At 38.5% G+C, this 17,069-nt stretch overlaps 1 protein-coding gene across 2 annotated transcripts in view; it reads left to right on the top strand.

Annotated features, from left to right (window-relative positions):
• The window catches only part of LOC100539746 (protocadherin Fat 4-like), a 45,175-nt gene that overhangs the window by 24,711 nt on the left and 3,395 nt on the right, over positions 1 to 17,069 (top strand). For both annotated transcript variants that reach the window (XM_085218456.1, XM_010706369.4), the window contains exons 27-39: positions 762 to 913; positions 1,987 to 2,155; positions 4,429 to 4,637; positions 6,280 to 6,459; positions 6,857 to 7,076; positions 8,359 to 8,495; positions 9,186 to 9,329; positions 11,291 to 11,535; positions 12,038 to 12,147; positions 12,835 to 12,969; positions 13,667 to 13,803; positions 14,456 to 14,644; positions 16,096 to 16,190. In XM_085218456.1, the coding sequence (XP_085074582.1) occupies positions 762 to 913; positions 1,987 to 2,155; positions 4,429 to 4,637; positions 6,280 to 6,459; positions 6,857 to 7,076; positions 8,359 to 8,495; positions 9,186 to 9,329; positions 11,291 to 11,535; positions 12,038 to 12,147; positions 12,835 to 12,969; positions 13,667 to 13,803; positions 14,456 to 14,644; positions 16,096 to 16,190 (2,122 nt within the window). The remainder of the gene's footprint in view (positions 1 to 761; positions 914 to 1,986; positions 2,156 to 4,428; positions 4,638 to 6,279; positions 6,460 to 6,856; positions 7,077 to 8,358; positions 8,496 to 9,185; positions 9,330 to 11,290; positions 11,536 to 12,037; positions 12,148 to 12,834; positions 12,970 to 13,666; positions 13,804 to 14,455; positions 14,645 to 16,095; positions 16,191 to 17,069) is intronic.

The raw sequence follows: 17,069 nt of genomic DNA, 5'->3' as shown, positions 1-17,069 counted from the left end.
AGGCACATTTGTGTGGTATTGACATGTGGTAGTATATCTGAGCTCCAGCAGTTATACCACATAATTGCATCTACCATACCTATATGGTGTCTATAGTTGTCACGCATCAAATATGCATTGTAATCTTTAACCAAATACCTGGAAGATTCAATGCCAACATGCTCAGCTCATGGCACTATGACACTGATAAGATGTTCCAGGCTTTTGTGACTGGAGACAAGGTTCTGTCTCTCTTCCTATACCTAAGATGAGATTACTGAGAAAATGGAGCTAAACTCCTCACTGAGGTGAAGATTTAATGACAGAAGAATTAGATATCATTGCCACAAGTAGAAGCAAAAGTTTCTGACTGCCATCATAACATAAGGGAAAAAAACTCATCTGTGAATATAAGAGAGAAAAAAGTTCTCTATGAAGATAACTGAGCAGTGGAACAAACTGTCCTGAGAGGCCACCCTTGGAGGTTTCCATCACCATCACTAGGCTGGTTAAAGTCCTAAGCAATATACTATGATTTCATCCAAGATCTTGCTTTGAGTGAGAGATTGGACTAGATGCTTCACAAGGGCCCTTCCAACTGAAAGGACTCTGTGACACAAATGCAAAATCAGGGGAGACTTCGTACTGCATCTATATGTGTTTCAAATAACATACAGAGCAGGTTTTCAACTCAAGTCTTCCTAATCTTGGGCATATAATTCAGTCACTGGTCTCTGCTGGCTCTGTTGAATATTTCCAACATTTGTTTTTTCCCTCTTCAGATGGAAACTCAGAACGCCTCTTTAATCTTTCCAGTACCTCAGGAGTACTCACATTAACAAGAGACTTAAACAAACAGACTTTCCCCCTGTATTATTCCTTGGCAGTCACTGCTACGGATTCAGGTCTGCCACCACTTTCAACTTCTGTAAAGGTACTAAAATTCTTACTTTAGTGTCTACTTACAAAGTTTATTCATTCACCAAACTGCTTTATTCTAAACTGAGTTTAACTACAGGTAACAGGTATTAGTGAGACAAAAGTGTGCAAGGAGGAGTTGGAATGTCAGCACTGCATGTCTGTTTCGGGAACAGGATACACTGTGATAGCATTTAAAAAGTTATGCTGCTATAGCAGTTGCTTGGTACATTCTCTGTTTTGTATTGTTTTGATCATTCCACTTCAGAAAAGATGCAAGAAAGACAGAGGCTTTGGACTGTGGGGAAAGAAGTGTAGAGGAATTGGAAACCTCTGTGCAAGATCAAGAGTGGGACAGTCGGAAGGTACATAGTGGAAGTGTGATATAATAAACAGGAGACAGCAAATAAGGTGTCCCTGTTTATTTTCTCATGGTATGAGAAATAAATGCATTTTAAAATGAGGAGTGAGAAATTGAAATATGACAAAGGAAATATTTTTTACACAGTGATATTTTTTTTACTGTCTGTAATCTTTTGCCACTACGTATCCCAGATCAGCAAAATTCAAGAAAAAGTAGAAATGCATAAGGATAAAGACAGAAAATTATATTCAACAGAACCTAAAACAGTTAGAAGCCTATGTTCTTCAGAGCACCGTACAGCAGCTGGCTGGCATTTAGAATGAAACTGTCCATATTGTTGTGAACTAGAGGCATTATTTACAGCCTTGCACAATTTTTCATAAAATCAATTATAACCATTCCTGTTCTGATTGTGCATATACAGTGGAATAATTTGTTACAAATCCTCTTTCTGAAAGCTGTTAAGCCAAAAAAAGTCTCTTGAAATTGTGAGAAACTATATATGAGGAATCCCACTCTGTATTTAGGAAAAAAATGAGCTGAAACTAAACTGGTGAGATTGCTGGCTATTCCTTTTTTTTTTTTTTTTTTTTTTTAACATTTTTCACTAATGTACGGGTACTAATATGTCAAACTCAGCATGCAGTAATCCTAGGATTTTTCTTACTGAAAAAGTTCCAGACTTCTGTTGTGTAATGTGTGTGGTCATGTCTTCTTTCCTGCAGGTGTCAGTAACTATAGCTCCCACCAACATTTCATTCCCAGTGTTCTCTGAAGCAGTCTATCAGCCTGCACCTCTGAGTGAGAAAACGCTGCCAGATACGTTTGTTGTACAGATCACTGTGTTGTATAAGGTCCCTGTGATATACAGCATCGTGTCTGGAGATGAAAAGGGTAAGCTTTTCACACAAAATAACGAGGAAAAAGATGTGTTCCTGAACCCTGCATCCCTAAACCTCTAGGTGGGGATCAGGGCAATAAGTCCCACCCTCCCCCCCTAATATAAGGGCAGAGCAAGTCTGAGACCACCTCATGAGACCAAATGCATACAAGTCTATGGGGCCAGATGGTGTGCATCTCAGGGTTCTGAAGGAGCTGGCTGAGGAGGTTGCTGAGCTGCTCTCCATAGTATTTGAAAAGTCATGGCTGTCAGGTGAGGTCCTGGATGACTGGATGGCCATGTCACTTTCATTTATAAGAAAGGGAGCAAGGAGGACCCGGGGAACTACAGACTGGTGAGTTTCACCTCTGTGCCTGGGAAGATCATGGAACAGATCCTCTTGGATGACATGCTTGATCACATGAGGAATGAGTGTGTGATCTGAGACAGCTAATATGGCTTCACTAGAGGAAGGACATGCCTAACCAATCTGGTGGGCTTCTATGAGCTTGACAGGCTGGAAAGGTGGGCCCATGTGAACCTAATGAGGTTCAACACAGCAAAGTGCAAGGTTTGGCACTTGGGCTGGAGGAATCCCAGGTATACATACATACAGACCAGAATGAGAAATCCTTGAGAGTAGCACTGCAGAGAAGGACCTGGGGGTCCTGGTGAATGAAAAACCAGCAGCACAGCAGTGTGCTCTTGCAGCTCAGAAAGCAAACGGTATCCTGGGGTCCATCAGAAGAGGGGTGGCCAGCAGGGACAGGGAGGTGATTGTCACTCTCTACTCTGCCCTCATGAGGCCCCATCTGCAGTACTATGTCCAGGTCTGGGGCCCCCAATACAAGAAAGACAAGGAGCTCTTGGAGAGGACCACAAAGTGTTTAGAGGGCTGGAGCACCTCCCCTACAAAGACAGGCTGAGGGAGCTGGGCTTGTTCAGCTTGGAGAAAAGAAGGGGTGACTTCATTGCAGCCTTCCAGTACCTACAGGGAACCTATAAACAGGATGGGAGTCAACTCTTTGAAAGGATAGATAACAGCAGGACAAGGGGAAATGGTTTTAAGTTGCAGGAGGGAAGATTTAGGTTGGCTATTGGGGGGAAGCTCTTTACTATGAGAGTGGTGAGGTTCTGGAACAGACTTGCAAAGAGAGGCTATAGATGCCCCGTTTTGGAGGTGTTCAAGGCCAGACTGGATGGGGCCCTGGGCAACCTGGTCTAGTGTTAAATGTGGAGGTCAATGGCCCTGCCTGTGGCGGGGAGGTTGGAGCTTGGTGATCCTTGAGGTCCCTTCCAACCCAAGCCATTCTGTGATTCTGCCTTAAACAGAAATACTGTTGCAAAACGCTTCACATTTTGCATTTTTTTTTTTTTTGTGGTTGTTGTTTTTTGTTTTTATCTCAGTTCTACAGCCATGAACATTTAATGTATATCAACCAGATCTATAAATTCAGTATGGAGCAAGTGTTCAGGATGGCAAGTGAATTTTTGCCAGATTATTTACAGTCACATGGTGCAGATCTGACTGCACTAGCTGTACAGGGCTTTTTTTGACTGCTACGTGAGGATCAGATGGTACCTATCAGGCATACAGGTACAGTGACTGGAGAGAGAATACCTAAATCAGCATAAAGCCTTCTGGCTGGAGCACAAACCTGCCAACCAACTAACCAACCAAATAAACTTCATCTAACTCAGCAGCGTTTTTTAAGTATGAATGTGTAAAACAGGCTTCCATAGCATAAAGGGGATTGGTACTTAGTGCTATGTTTTGTTTTGTTTTTTAACTAATCTTAAACTAATAGAGCTAATTTTGCTAAATCAAATGTAGCCACTTTGCATTTATCTTACTGTAAAGTTTTTGAAGTTGTTGTTCCCTAGAAGTTGTCAAGAGACTCTAATAAATGCAGAATCCCTCATCTTCAGTCACAACAGGAATTCATAATGAATAAAATAACTGCTTGCTGAAGCAAGAACAAATAATCTCTGATCTTTCAGAGAAAGGTGAAGATCACCTGAACAGAAAGTGGTGCAGTGAACTTCTCCTCATTGGTTTGCGTACTGACTTATTTAGTTATTAGTTTTTGTTAACTATAGACCTGGATTTAGCTGATATTCTTATAAATTCATGCGTAATTTTTTTTTGTTGTTGTTTTTCTTGGAAGGATACCATAACCTATGATAAGATATATAAATTACATATAGCTTACATTGAAGGCTTTCTATCTTCAGTTTTAACTAACAAAATCAGAGCAACTTCTTTTTCTTTGCTTGTTTTTAATAGGATATTTCATTATCGATCCATCCACTGGTATCATAAGAACGGGAAAGAAATTGACAGTGGAAGATTTTCCATTCTTTTTCAATGTGAGAGCAACAGATTCATCTACTGCTAGCATATACAATGAAGTTTCTGTGTATGTGGAAGTCGTTGATGAAAATGATTTCCCTCCAGTTTTCACATCCTCTCTACTGGAACAACGGCTGGAAGAGGTAAGAAAACATTATCCAAACTGAATCATAAAAAGGAATCCTCAAAATAGTAATGAAAACAAATAATAAACTCTTATGTTGAGTGTATAAGTAAACATCATGGAACTAACAGGCTTTGTGTTCTACCATATGATGTTTTAAAGTTTATTTCAACCTGAAAATCCTAATATGTAGAGAATGGTCTAGAAGTGAGGACAAACTGAAGAAAAAGTGAATGTTTTATTAATAAAGGACTCCACGGCAGAAAAAAAAACGCCAGCCATTCCTATCTTGCGTTTCTATATATCATTTGCATTTACAATCTGATTCTCTCTTAGCTTTTTGTAAGGGAGCCTTGAGAAAAGAAGACTGAGTGGGAATCTTATTAATGTTTATAAATATCTCAAGTGTGAGAGACAAGGGGATATGTCCAACCTCTTTTCAGTGGTCTGTGGGGACAGGACAGGGGGAAATGGCTGTAAACTGGAGCATAGGAAGTTCTGCATCAATATGCAAAAGAACCTCTTCATGGTGAGGGTGATGGAGCACTGTAACAGGCTGCCCAGAGAGGTTGTGGAGTCGTCTTCTCTGGAGATATTTCAAGACCCACCTGGTTGCTTACCTGTGCACCCTGCTTTAGGGAGCTGCTTTGTAGGGGGGTTGGACTTGATGATCTCTGGCGGTCCCTTCCAATCCATACAACTCTGTGTGATTCTGTGGAGCTTCTTGCATGGAAGTAACAGAAACAAGTCTCTATTTTTGCACACATCTCTCATGCAAGCAGATCTGCTATGATCCGCCACTAAGTGGTGGCAGAAAGCAAGTCAGTCTGTGGCTATTATGTTACAGTGGTCTGCAGTGGAAGTCACGGCATTTAGCTATGCATAAGGATCTAAGTTACATCTCACTCTTCAACTCTTTCTGCACTTTAATCTGCTTCCAACTTAAAACAACAACAACAAATAAACAAAAAATCCAGCACACTGATGAGGTTTATGTTTCAGGTAGCACATACCTTTGAGATTACCAGCCGATTCAGAATGTTGTCCTTAACAACCACAACTCATTTGAAATCTGGTCAATTTCTAATGTTTAACTAAATCTACATTTAATTATTATGCCTACTTTTAATATTCCCAGTTACTTCAATGTAGAAGAGTTGGAATCAAATTGCCAAACCTTAAAAATGGATTTCCATATGAAATATTTACAGAGAAAAATGGTTGGATGCAGAATTGGATCAAATTACTTTAGATCAAGTTTCAAATGGCCCTAAAACTAAAATGCTGATATTTACTGCCAATCTTAATGCAAATAACATTTTTTAAAGGGAAGAACTAGATCATTTATTAAAAAAATAAAATTATTAGCCAATTAATGTTCAGGCAGAAAAATGACTTCAAAGTTTGAGAACATCTCTGTAGTTTCAAAGGAGTAGAGATTATTAATTATTAGTAATTCCTTAACAGCAAGTCAAATGCTTGAGATCAACATCTGATGGGTTTTAAAAGGTGGTGATATTTTTTTCTGAAGAAAAGACATGGACTGATTAAATAGTTCTATTCTTCAGTATATGCAGTGTCTGTTTCCCCCCTTTGACATATTTCAAGAAATTGCAGCTAACCAAAGTCTATGAGAGCCTCAATTTGTTTTCCATTAACAGAATTTGCCTGCTACCCAGATTGTCCACCTGGTAGCTCAGGATAACGATACAGGTAGAAATGGTGTCCTAACATACAGCATTCTCAGTGGAGATGGAACAAAATTCCGGATAGATGAAACAACTGGAATTCTTTATTCCACTGTCTCCTTTGATTATGAAGAGGAACCTACAGAGTACCAGGTTTGCTTTTGTTTTCTTAAAGCTTGTATTCAGAACATTTTAATTTTTTCCCTGGGTATTTGATGACTTCTTTTAATTAGCTTGATATTGAAAAGGGGCTGGAGACAAGACGATGGTTAATCTTCTTCTCTACTGTTGCTGCTACTGCTAGATATTTTTCGTCATTTTATTTTGTTTCAAGCAAAAAAAAAATGGTGAATTTTTTGGTTGTATAAAAAAGGTCATCTTATGTCAATCAGCTACTCCTGAAGTTTTCAGTAACCATTCTGAAGTGATTTCAGAATTCAAATTTACATTTCTAAGAATACTCTGAAGTTTAAAACTCATCCAGATTTTTTAATCGTAATACAAGTATCCATTTATATGGTTTCATTTCCAATAATCATGTTACTTATAGGTTGTAATATATGCTGAAGATGATGGAATCCCTGAGAAGAAAAGGGGTTACTGCACAGTTGTCGTAAAGATCACTGATGTTAACGACTGGCCACCTGTGTTTAATCCAGTGACTCCATTCAGTGTAAACGAAAATGTGGATGTGGAATTCATAGTTGGAAAAGTCACAGCAACAGACAGAGACACAGGAGACAATGCTTTTGTTCTTTATAGCCTTACAGGTAACTAGGGGTTCTCTTGCTACACTGGAAGAACTGTCATGTTGTTGTGTACACTGCTAACAGCATATATAGCCTTATACGTGTTAGCTCCTAACTCTTCTCTACGTAAACAAAGAAGGTTCACTTTCACCAGCTTTACTATTTTAATAATTTATGCCCACATAGCTTTCAATATATTGAATAGCTTTCTTTGCAGAAACTACAATTGTTCTAACTGCTATTAAATTAAGCCTCTCTTTAGCTTGTTGACTGTGATCATTTTGCAGCTACTAGATGCATCACAAGTGTGTCGGGAACAGATATACAACCATGGACTGTTGGAGAGCTGTCTTCTTCACCCTTGTGCTGGACTCCTTTACCTCTGCAATAGAAGTAGCACAACAAGCAGCACCTCCTCTGATACCTTAGATTTCTGCACAAGCTATTAATGTATATTGCCTCTAATTTCATTTTAAATTAGTGTGCCAGATTGTGAACTGCAGCAGCAGAGAGCTCTGGTTTGTGCTTCCTATCACATTTAACTATGGTAGCTGCTGGGATCAAGGTTGAGAAGAGAACCTCTTTTGCCACTACATTTAATGTGACAAAGATGGTGATATAGTGCCTGCGGGCACTATAAGTTTCTGTTGTTGTTTGTACCATCAAGAGTAGTGTGGATATAGTTTTTAGGATCTTTTATTTCCAATATGCATACAAACTTTGAAGCAGTTTTGGACAAGAGTAGCCAGTAAAAATCTCTGCCACATCTTTTGGCAGTGACAATTTGATTTCTCTTTACACCTATGTGCTACTTAGTCCACCTTCCTTAGAGCCTGAATAAATTCAGTGACATCTCTTCTTATAGAATTTAGCAGGTAGGTGCACTGCTTTGTTACAGTACTGATGGCTATTGCAACAGGCAAATGAGACTTAACACACAGGTCAGAGGACTGCAAAAGAGCCTGGGAACACCTCTGACCTCCACTAGTCTCAAAGAGATATGCAGGCTTAGAGGAGTGTCTTTCTAGAGATGTACTCCATGACTCCATTGTAGCCCATCATCATTTGCATGCCTCAAAAGCTATTACTTTATGATTGAGGTGGATGTATCTGCAGAACTCATTAACCCATTCTGTTGGCTCACCGTTCAAATTCCAATCAATCTTTTATGTTTTTCTGGTACATCATCTACAGAATAGTTTTCATGAGCTCAAGACACAAGTAAATGTATAATAAACTACCATTTTAAATGCTACATTTCTAAGATATATTCATTAATAACATTGCTTTGATTGTATCTCAGGTGGTGGTGGAGAAATATTTGAAATAGATGCAATACTTGGGAACATTATGATAAAGAACTCTCCAGACTATGAAAATGTGAATAAGTATACCCTTACAGTGAATGCAGTCAACAATAAATCTGCCCCTTTCTATCAGGTAAAAATATTGCTGTAACGAACTGTGACACTTCCAGTCAGAGGAGATTTGAAATAGTGGGAGGAACATTTATCAGAGACATTTATTGTGCAAAATATATTAGTCACCCAGTCATGTTTAGGGTCAGATTTTTGCCACCAATATCCATTCTGAAGAAATGAAATAATTGAAATAATTTATAATCAGGCAGGGTAGAATTTGACCCTAAATTGTTTGCTGAGTAACCTGTGCTGGGAAGAGGAATTCTTGCCTGTTGCTTTTAGTTAGAACTAGAAGTACTGTGTTAATTTTTCATGGCAGGAAAAGCAATTTTCAGTAGATTGTTCCAATTCTGCTCTCTTTCTCTTGTTTGAAAAGTTATTACACAATCAACAGAACTACAAAATCTGTATTTCCATTATCAGCCGCAACAGTAGGACACAGAACCTCCTATACGTATCCTATTCTTACTCATTCTGAAAGCTTCCAAAAAGTAGAATCCTAATGCAAGTATGAATTCCTATATCTTTTGTATTAAAATCTTGTTATGATCTCTGATTTGAAGCTGACAAAATTAAACATTACCTGTTCTTCTACTACAGCATTCTTAAAATCTTATTTATAATTTTTGTTACATAAGCAAGTAATAAAATATTGCTAAATAAAACATTCTAAATATTCTAAGATTCTCTAAACTATTTTGTTTTCTAGGCAACTACTAATGTCACTGTTCTAGTGATTGATGTGAATGATAATGCTCCAGTATTTGTTCAGAATTCCTATTCCGCTTCTATAAACATGATTAATCCAGTAGGTGCTCATGTCATAACTGTGCATGCTACTGACAAAGATCAGGTAACTACTCATGTTTGATTTTGACACTGCTTTAAGTTGCAGCCTGAATATACTTTTCTTTGTTCTTTAGGCATGAAATACCAACTGTAGCAGAAAGCGAATCGTAATTTACTACCAGTGTTGGGAATTGGAAGTTAGGATTTTGCTATTTCTGCTCTGACAACGACGTGCTCCCTATTTTTGGGCATATTTCTTCAGCTTTATTTGCCCCAGCTTTCCCCCTTATTATGTGGAGTTGTACTAGTCTTTCAAAAGTACACAAGAGCATAAGCAATTTAATCAGTGTGAAATTATCTGAATTTCTGTAATGGAGGATTCTCTGAAAACTAAACAACATGGATCTGACTTGAAAATATAAATGTATGCTCATCAAATGCCTCTGAAGAGTGGTACTCTAGCTCATTCTCTTTGTCTCCATTGTTTAAAGTAATTTTGTTTGACTGACTGACTTTGCCAGTACTGCATCTACTGTATCCACCAGGGTTGTATCCAGGTAACAGGAGATAAATCAGTCAGTTAGATCACCATGACATCAATATTAATTATGTCACTTAAAAGACAAAACATCTAGAAGTGACAGCAGAACACAAATACCAGCTACATTCCTAATATTTCATGCGTCATTTTGGTTAAAAATATCTGTAGTTGTAATATATTTGCTGCAATAATCAAAAGACCCTTTTTGCTATTTGGTATTATTTTATATAAAAAATGAAAATGCTTATGAAAGTTGCCATACTGAGAACCCTGCACTGAGACCTAATGAAATTCTCATTTTCAGATGTGTCTGGTGATCCGCTCTGCATCCTTTCAGAATTCTGGGGCATGGCCCAGCAATGAAGGCTTTGGCTCTAGTAATTCTACAGATTATATAGTGACAGTAGATGCATGTGCCAGGATTTGATCCTAGTTCTGGGGAGCTATGGAAGAAATACAGAGTAAAGCTTAAGGTTTGACTGAGGAAAACAAAGTGCACAGAGCTACATTAAGTCCAGCTCTCGTGTGGATGTAGGCAGGCAGGAATAGGGCTTACACACACAGCAGCAAGGAGGCTGCAACTCTCCTAAAGGTGCCAGAAGGATCTGTGGGACCTTAGTTTATTCTTGTTGACACTGCTCCTTCAGGGGACTCTTGGGTGTCCCCTCACTACAAATTTAATATTTTTTTTCTTTTAGAGACCTTTTCCCACACTTTTGTTGTATAACTGGCAAACTGCTTCTGTATTTTCTTCCATTTTGTGTTTCTATTAACACCCGTCCTAACATTGAAACTGCAAGTTTCCATTTTCCAAATAAATTGTCTAGAGCCATTAAGACCTTGTAACATCTCTTGTTTCAGTGTGTCCTACCCTTTAAAATGTACTCACAATGCATGTAGTTTTCTTTACTATTGATAGAGAAATTTTTCTCCCACAAATTCATTCTTACTACTTTTATTTTTTTGGTAATATGTAAATACAGTTCTCAATACATCTGACAGTGTGAACAAAGCTTTATGGCACCAGAGGAAAATGAACACACTTTGACAGACAGGGAATCTGAAGTGCATTGTCCCAAGTCACACAGGGAATCTAGAAGGAAAAAAATCTTCACTTATCAATATCCTCCTCTACTTAAAATCTAACTTAGATGTTCTAAGTTATGAATTTCGATTACAAAACTATTGAGGTAGCATTTTTATTTATATATAGCTTTTGAAGCATCAAAGGCAATAGAGGGGAGGAAACGGCGTGATGCTGATGACTCTGTCCATCGGCTGCAGCTGCTCTTGTGTTACAACTTAACTGTGAATTATCTATTAGTCCTGATTATTGCTATATGATTAAAATGCCTCTGAAAGTCTATCAGCTTAGGCAAGGAAATATTGAGATTTCAGGGAGCCTGTGATAAGGGACTAGAATCTCTGAAATAACACGGTCCTGCAAGCTTTAGTGACATAAAATTGTGTTCCTTTCATTGCAGGGGCAAAATGGCCTTATTGAATACTACATTATCCCAGATCTAAACTTCAGTGTATTCTTCTTGATAGAAGATGAGAGTGAGGGGAAAATAATAACAACTGGAAACCTGTCTAGATTTGAAGAGATTCATTTAACAGTGATGGCAAAGGACAAAGGTTCTCCATCTTTAAATGGCACTGCTGTGATTACTCTTAATGTGACTGATAACCGTCCATTTGTTCCTCATTTTATTGAGAACAAAATTAGGTGAGTTTTATAACTAGCACATATTCACCAGGTAATTGAACACACAGTAAAAAAAGTTGAAAGTTGAAGACAACTACTCTAGCGTATCCCTCTCACTACTAGACAGGCCTTTATTTCTTCTTCTCCTTCTTCCTTTTTTTTTTTAAATAATATTAAAAGTCCAGGAAGTCCTGCTATGTATGTTGGTAGTTCTGGGAGCATGATGCAAGGCATCACATTTCATTTCTTTACCATGCAGCTTATACAAGCCAAAGTCCTTTTCCTCTTGCATGCTAGTAAAACCATTTTCCTTAGGCTTTACTCAAGGGTAAGCAAATTTCTGGCTAAAAAAGTAGGGCTTAGACTGATCTCTGAAGGCCACTGATCTCTAGCAAATAGCTAAAAGGGCCCAAGATAGGATTATTCATGAAGACCTTGCTATTAAGGATTTTCAAAGCCTGTCAGTGCAACTGCTGCTGGAAAGTTTAACATTAATTTATCATTTATTTATTTTTTATGCTAGCATTTCAGTTGTGGAAAACACAGGAGTGGATCATTCAATTTACACTTTTGCTGTGGCCGAAACTTCAGGAAAATCAATTGTTTACACAATTGTATCTGGCAATGAAAAAGGTGAGTGCTATTTCATTTCTGACTTAAAAGTTTACAGACTAACCTGTCTTTTGTATGGCAGATGCTGCTGTATTTAATTGAGAAGATGGAGATCAGAGATAAAAAATTGTCATTTCTTTTAATATATGAATAAATATGCACTGAACTTCTTTTAGGTCTCTTCAGTCTAACAGTTTGGTAACCTTTGGCTAAAAAGGTGTTTATTACCTACCAATAAATGGGTCCCTGTGGTAGTAAGATACAAAAAACTGTAGGCTAAGGAAACAAAACTGAAGTCCTCATTAGCAGGTAGCTCCCTCCCTGCCAATCACTTTCAGTCTATCATTTCTTTGTACTTGCACCTTTGTGAGGGCAATTAACCTTCAGATTTAGCAGCCGTGAGGTAACTCCATTTGTGCACACAAATAGGAATAAGTAAAAGCTAAGAAGGAACTTGGAAATCACATGTACCAAGAGACTGCAATTTTGTTTTCCAAAATTAGTTAGTTGCTCCTTTACATGTTTCTAAAGGTGCGTGTCAGGAATAAGACCTCAGCTATAGTGCCTCTGCTTTTCAGACAGTGTAGAGATGAATTTCACATTTTTAAGAGCAGAGGGCTCATAGAAGCATCCTAGGAGAAAATGAGATACAAAAGGTAGGAGAGCTATAGGTGATATAACAACGAAAGTGCGTGCTTTTACTTTCAGGTCATTTTAGATTGGATCCAAAGAGTGGTCAGCTGAATACAGCAATTAATTTGAACTATGAGGAAGCTTCTCAGTATGTGATTTTAGTAGAAGCAAATGAAAATGTTTCATCTGCTGCACAAGTCCAGTCTTCAGGTAACTTTCCTTCAAAGGACTTTTCAACTTGAATAAGAGCAATGAACACAGGACACTTTTTTTTGTCTTCTATATTTGCAACCAGTGATGGGAATTGAGATTCTTCTTAATCTGAGAAGTCTGGCAAGGAAAACAAAAAGTGGAATGTCAGGAAGGTCAATGCAGACCTTCTGCACAGTAACAGCAGCAGCCTCAGAAAAGAACTTAATACCTGAGCATTGGATTATTGGTCAGGTACAGCCAAGTGATCTCGAGGTTGATCGAGAAACAGGCTTCTCACTGCCTGTTCTTACCACAGCCCCAGAAGAAGTGAAATAGCTCCTCTTCACATTTCCCTGCTACATTCCCTTACTTTTCCCTCTTCCCCATGTACAGCATAGATACCACTGCAAAGCTACAGCCTTGCCCAGCCTCTTTATAAGTTGTGCTTTGTTGATGTTGCTGTTGTTGCAGACACAAGTCTGAGCAGTACCAGAAGCTGCCAGCCCCCCGGCACTGGCACAGTGCTTTTGCTGGATTCAAAAAAGCCCTAAAAAGAGCTTTTTGGACAGCCTTTTTGCTTTAGGTCCCTTACCCAGTACAGTCTTTTAGTGAGAACTATTGGTGATAGGTGGATGGTTGGACTGGATGATCTTGTAGGTCTTTTCCAAATTTCATGTTTCTGTAATACCAGAGATAACCTGTGTTTGCTTAACAGGTCTGTTTGCTCAAAATGTGGTGATGCTGACAATCGCAGTGCAGGATGTAAATGAAAAGCCAACATTTCTGAATAGCATGTACTCTGTTCTGATACCAAGCTCTGTGCCATACAAGTACCCAGTTATTACAGTTCAGGTAGAGTATCTTTCTGTGCTCTTCAGGAGGACACAAATCTTTTCAAATGTTGATTTTTTTTTTCAACTTGTTCAAATTGATTTAAAGGAGCTGTTAAATCTTCTTTCAAAAGTCGAATTCTGCTCATTTTGACCATAATACAGGTGAAGGATGGGGTGTTTAAGGGACTAGTCCATACCTGTCCTGCCAGTGGTTCTTTCAGAAGAGAGATGCAGTCTGTTCTGACTCATGCTGCTGCCTAGAGCTATGGGGCTTAAAGGATTACACACTGCACAGGCTACCATTCTCTCACTGATGCTGTTAACTGCTTTGTTATCTATCAAACTCAGATGGAAAATGGAGAAATTATTTTATCTTTCTGCCTAAGTTTCATGTTTCTCAGTTCCTGTAGTCTGCTTCCTTTATTCTTGCAGTTGTAGCATCTTCTCAGGCTCTCCGGGAAATGTATTTCCTCTTTTATACACTTGGTTTGATTCTGATAACTTGTGCCCCACTTTGTTAGTGCAAAGGGAAAAAATGTGACTATCCTTGAACAATCCAGTCTTCCAAAGAGAAACTGCAATTTTATGATCGAAGGGTAAGCACAGCCCAAAAGTCAAAAACTGTGCTTCAAAATTGCCTTTGCTTTTTTTTTTTAATTTTATAAAACCAGGCCACAGATCCAGATGCAGGAGGCAATGGACTTTTGACGTACAGCTTATTGAATTATCAAGAAGAATTTGATGTCAATGAAAATACAGGGCAGATTTATACAGTTTTTTTAACAAGAAGGGCTGGATCACTTTTTCTGGAACTCCAAGCTGCAGACCAAGGTGGACTCACAGCCCGCGCAACAGTCAATGTAAGGAAGAGTGCTATCTACAGTCCTAACTACTTTCTATGTCAAAACTCTATAAAATAAAGGCTAGGTTTGGTAATGACAAAAAAAAAAACAAAACAAAAAAACCAAAAACACAAAAACAACAAAAACCCACCCCAAAAACCAGTTAATATTAGACAATAAGACTATTGGGTATATACCAATACTCATTACATATGTTCAGGCCAGAATTATGAGGCTGTTCTTTCTTTTAATTTATAGAAATATCTTGACATGAAAATGGACTTTTAGAGGATATTTTTCTGCTTACAGACCAAATTAATCTCTTAATTAGCTCAGGCTATGGCTAAATCAAGATTTACCTCAACTTTGGAGCTGCTATCAGGCATTGCAATTTGGTACCACTTCCCTTCCTTCCTCCTTGGTGCAGTTTTTCCTAGACCATCCACTTTAGTAGTGCAAGAACCTCCATATGGCTACACAGCAGCTACACAGCATCTTATGTACATGTCCGAAACACAGATGCTCCAGCAAAGACTTGAAATATGAAACTAGTTAGATAATTGTCCTTTAAGTAGTTCTTTTATAATAAATGCAGATCACTGACAGGTATAACAGGAGATAGTGCAAAGAAATCTAGATGTTTCCACAGTTTATCCATGCTTAGTTTTGGAAATCTGTTTTTTTAATCACATATATGGAAATTTTGTACTGTATCCAGTTCTGGGCTCCCCAGTACAAAAAAGACAGGGATCTCTTGGAAAGAGTCCAGCGGAGGGCCACAAAGATGGTGAAGGGCCTGGAGCATCTCCCCTATGAAGAAAGGCTAAGTGAACTGGGTCTGTTTAGCCTTGAGAAAAGACGACTGAGAGGGGACCTGATCCAGGTTTATAAATATCTGAGGTGTGGCGGCCATAGTGGTGAGGCCAGTCTCTTTTCAGTGGTACGTGGAGACAGGACGAGGGGAAACGGACATCAGCTGCAGCACAGGAAGTTTCGCACGAATGTGCGTAAGAACTTCTTCACGGTGAGGTGACGGAGCACTGGAACAGGCTGCCCAGGGAGGTTGTGGAGTCTCCTTCTCTGGAGATATTCAAGTCTCGCTTGGACGCCTACCTGTGCGACCTGGTGTAGGGAACCTGCTTTGGCAGGGGGTTGGTCTCGATGATCTCTAGAGGTCCCTTCCAACCCCTACAATTCTGTGATTCTGTGAAATAGAATGTTTTCCCCAACACCTTGCTGACAAGCTTAGTAGATCTCTGTACTGGTTCAGTTACAATTTAATATATTCAACTTTTGAATTGCTTAGAATACTGTCTTAAAGACTTATTTCTCTTGAAATTAATGACATAAGAAATTGATTCTTAGCATTGCCATCAGAGATTTTTTTTTTTTTTTTTTTTTTTAAGTCAGTCTTGGAGAGAAATACAAATGCTTTAGAAAACCTTACATGCAATTCCTTTATTTCTTAGGCAACTATTTATGTCACCTCCAGTAGCAACATTGTGGTGTTTGTTCTTAATCAGAAGATCAATGCTGTTGAAAGAAACATTGATGAAGTAAAAAGGTATATTTTTAAACTGTGAAACCTGGTGTAATGCAGAATAATTTGAGGAAGTTCTCTGGAATCTATCAGAAGGATACACAATTTCTACCTGTAAGAATTTGGCCTGAGTTGGCAGATGTCAGAATGTCATTGGATTAGATGATTTCAAGAGATCCCTTTCTACCATAATGTTTCTGTAATTTTCAGCTGCCTAGGGAAACATTTTTCCGGAATAGTGGCTCAACGTGCACATATGGAGACAAATAGGATAGAAGATATACAGATTTTTCATTCTTTGACAAGGGTCACAATTCCACAGACCCTTTGCTACAAATGAGAAATCCCCATTTTGGGACAACAGCAGTACTTTTCAAGGTTCAGCATCTACAGCACTAGGAGATTAGTAGTATGTGGATGGCCATAGTACAGTTAAAAACTTACTTTGGCCTTTTTCCATTATTAATGGACACACAGAATGCTTTGGCTTTACAGAATTTTAGGGGCATTGAAGAGTGGAGAACACAAGCTTTACCTTAATGCTATCATGCCACTGATTTATTGTTGCTAAGAATTAAATAAGAGCTCCTGGAACTGCTCTTGCTCCATTCCTGGAAGCAGCTGATACTGATGCATATCAAGATGGTGGATTAACTAGGCCAATGTTCTGATCCAGTGTCTGGATCCAGTGTGATCCTCTCTTTAATAAAGAACTGGAAGAAAATAAGGTTTAGGAGATGAAATTTCCGTTCTCCTTCCATTACTGTTCATGGTACTCTGTAGGTAGTGCTGCCTGAAATTATAAGAAAAACAACAACAAGAAAAGAATGAAACAAACCATATGTTGATTTGAAAAACAAGACTAGATAAATATATGATGTATTATGCAATATTGGTTATGAA

The sequence above is a fragment of the Meleagris gallopavo genome, chromosome 2 (genome assembly GCF_905368555.1).
Source record: "Meleagris gallopavo chromosome 2, MGAL_WU_HG_1.1, whole genome shotgun sequence".
In the NCBI taxonomy this organism is placed as follows: Eukaryota; Metazoa; Chordata; class Aves; order Galliformes; family Phasianidae; genus Meleagris; species Meleagris gallopavo.
Note: the sequence above shows the minus strand (reverse complement) of the source record. Positions and strands in the feature narration are given on the sequence as shown.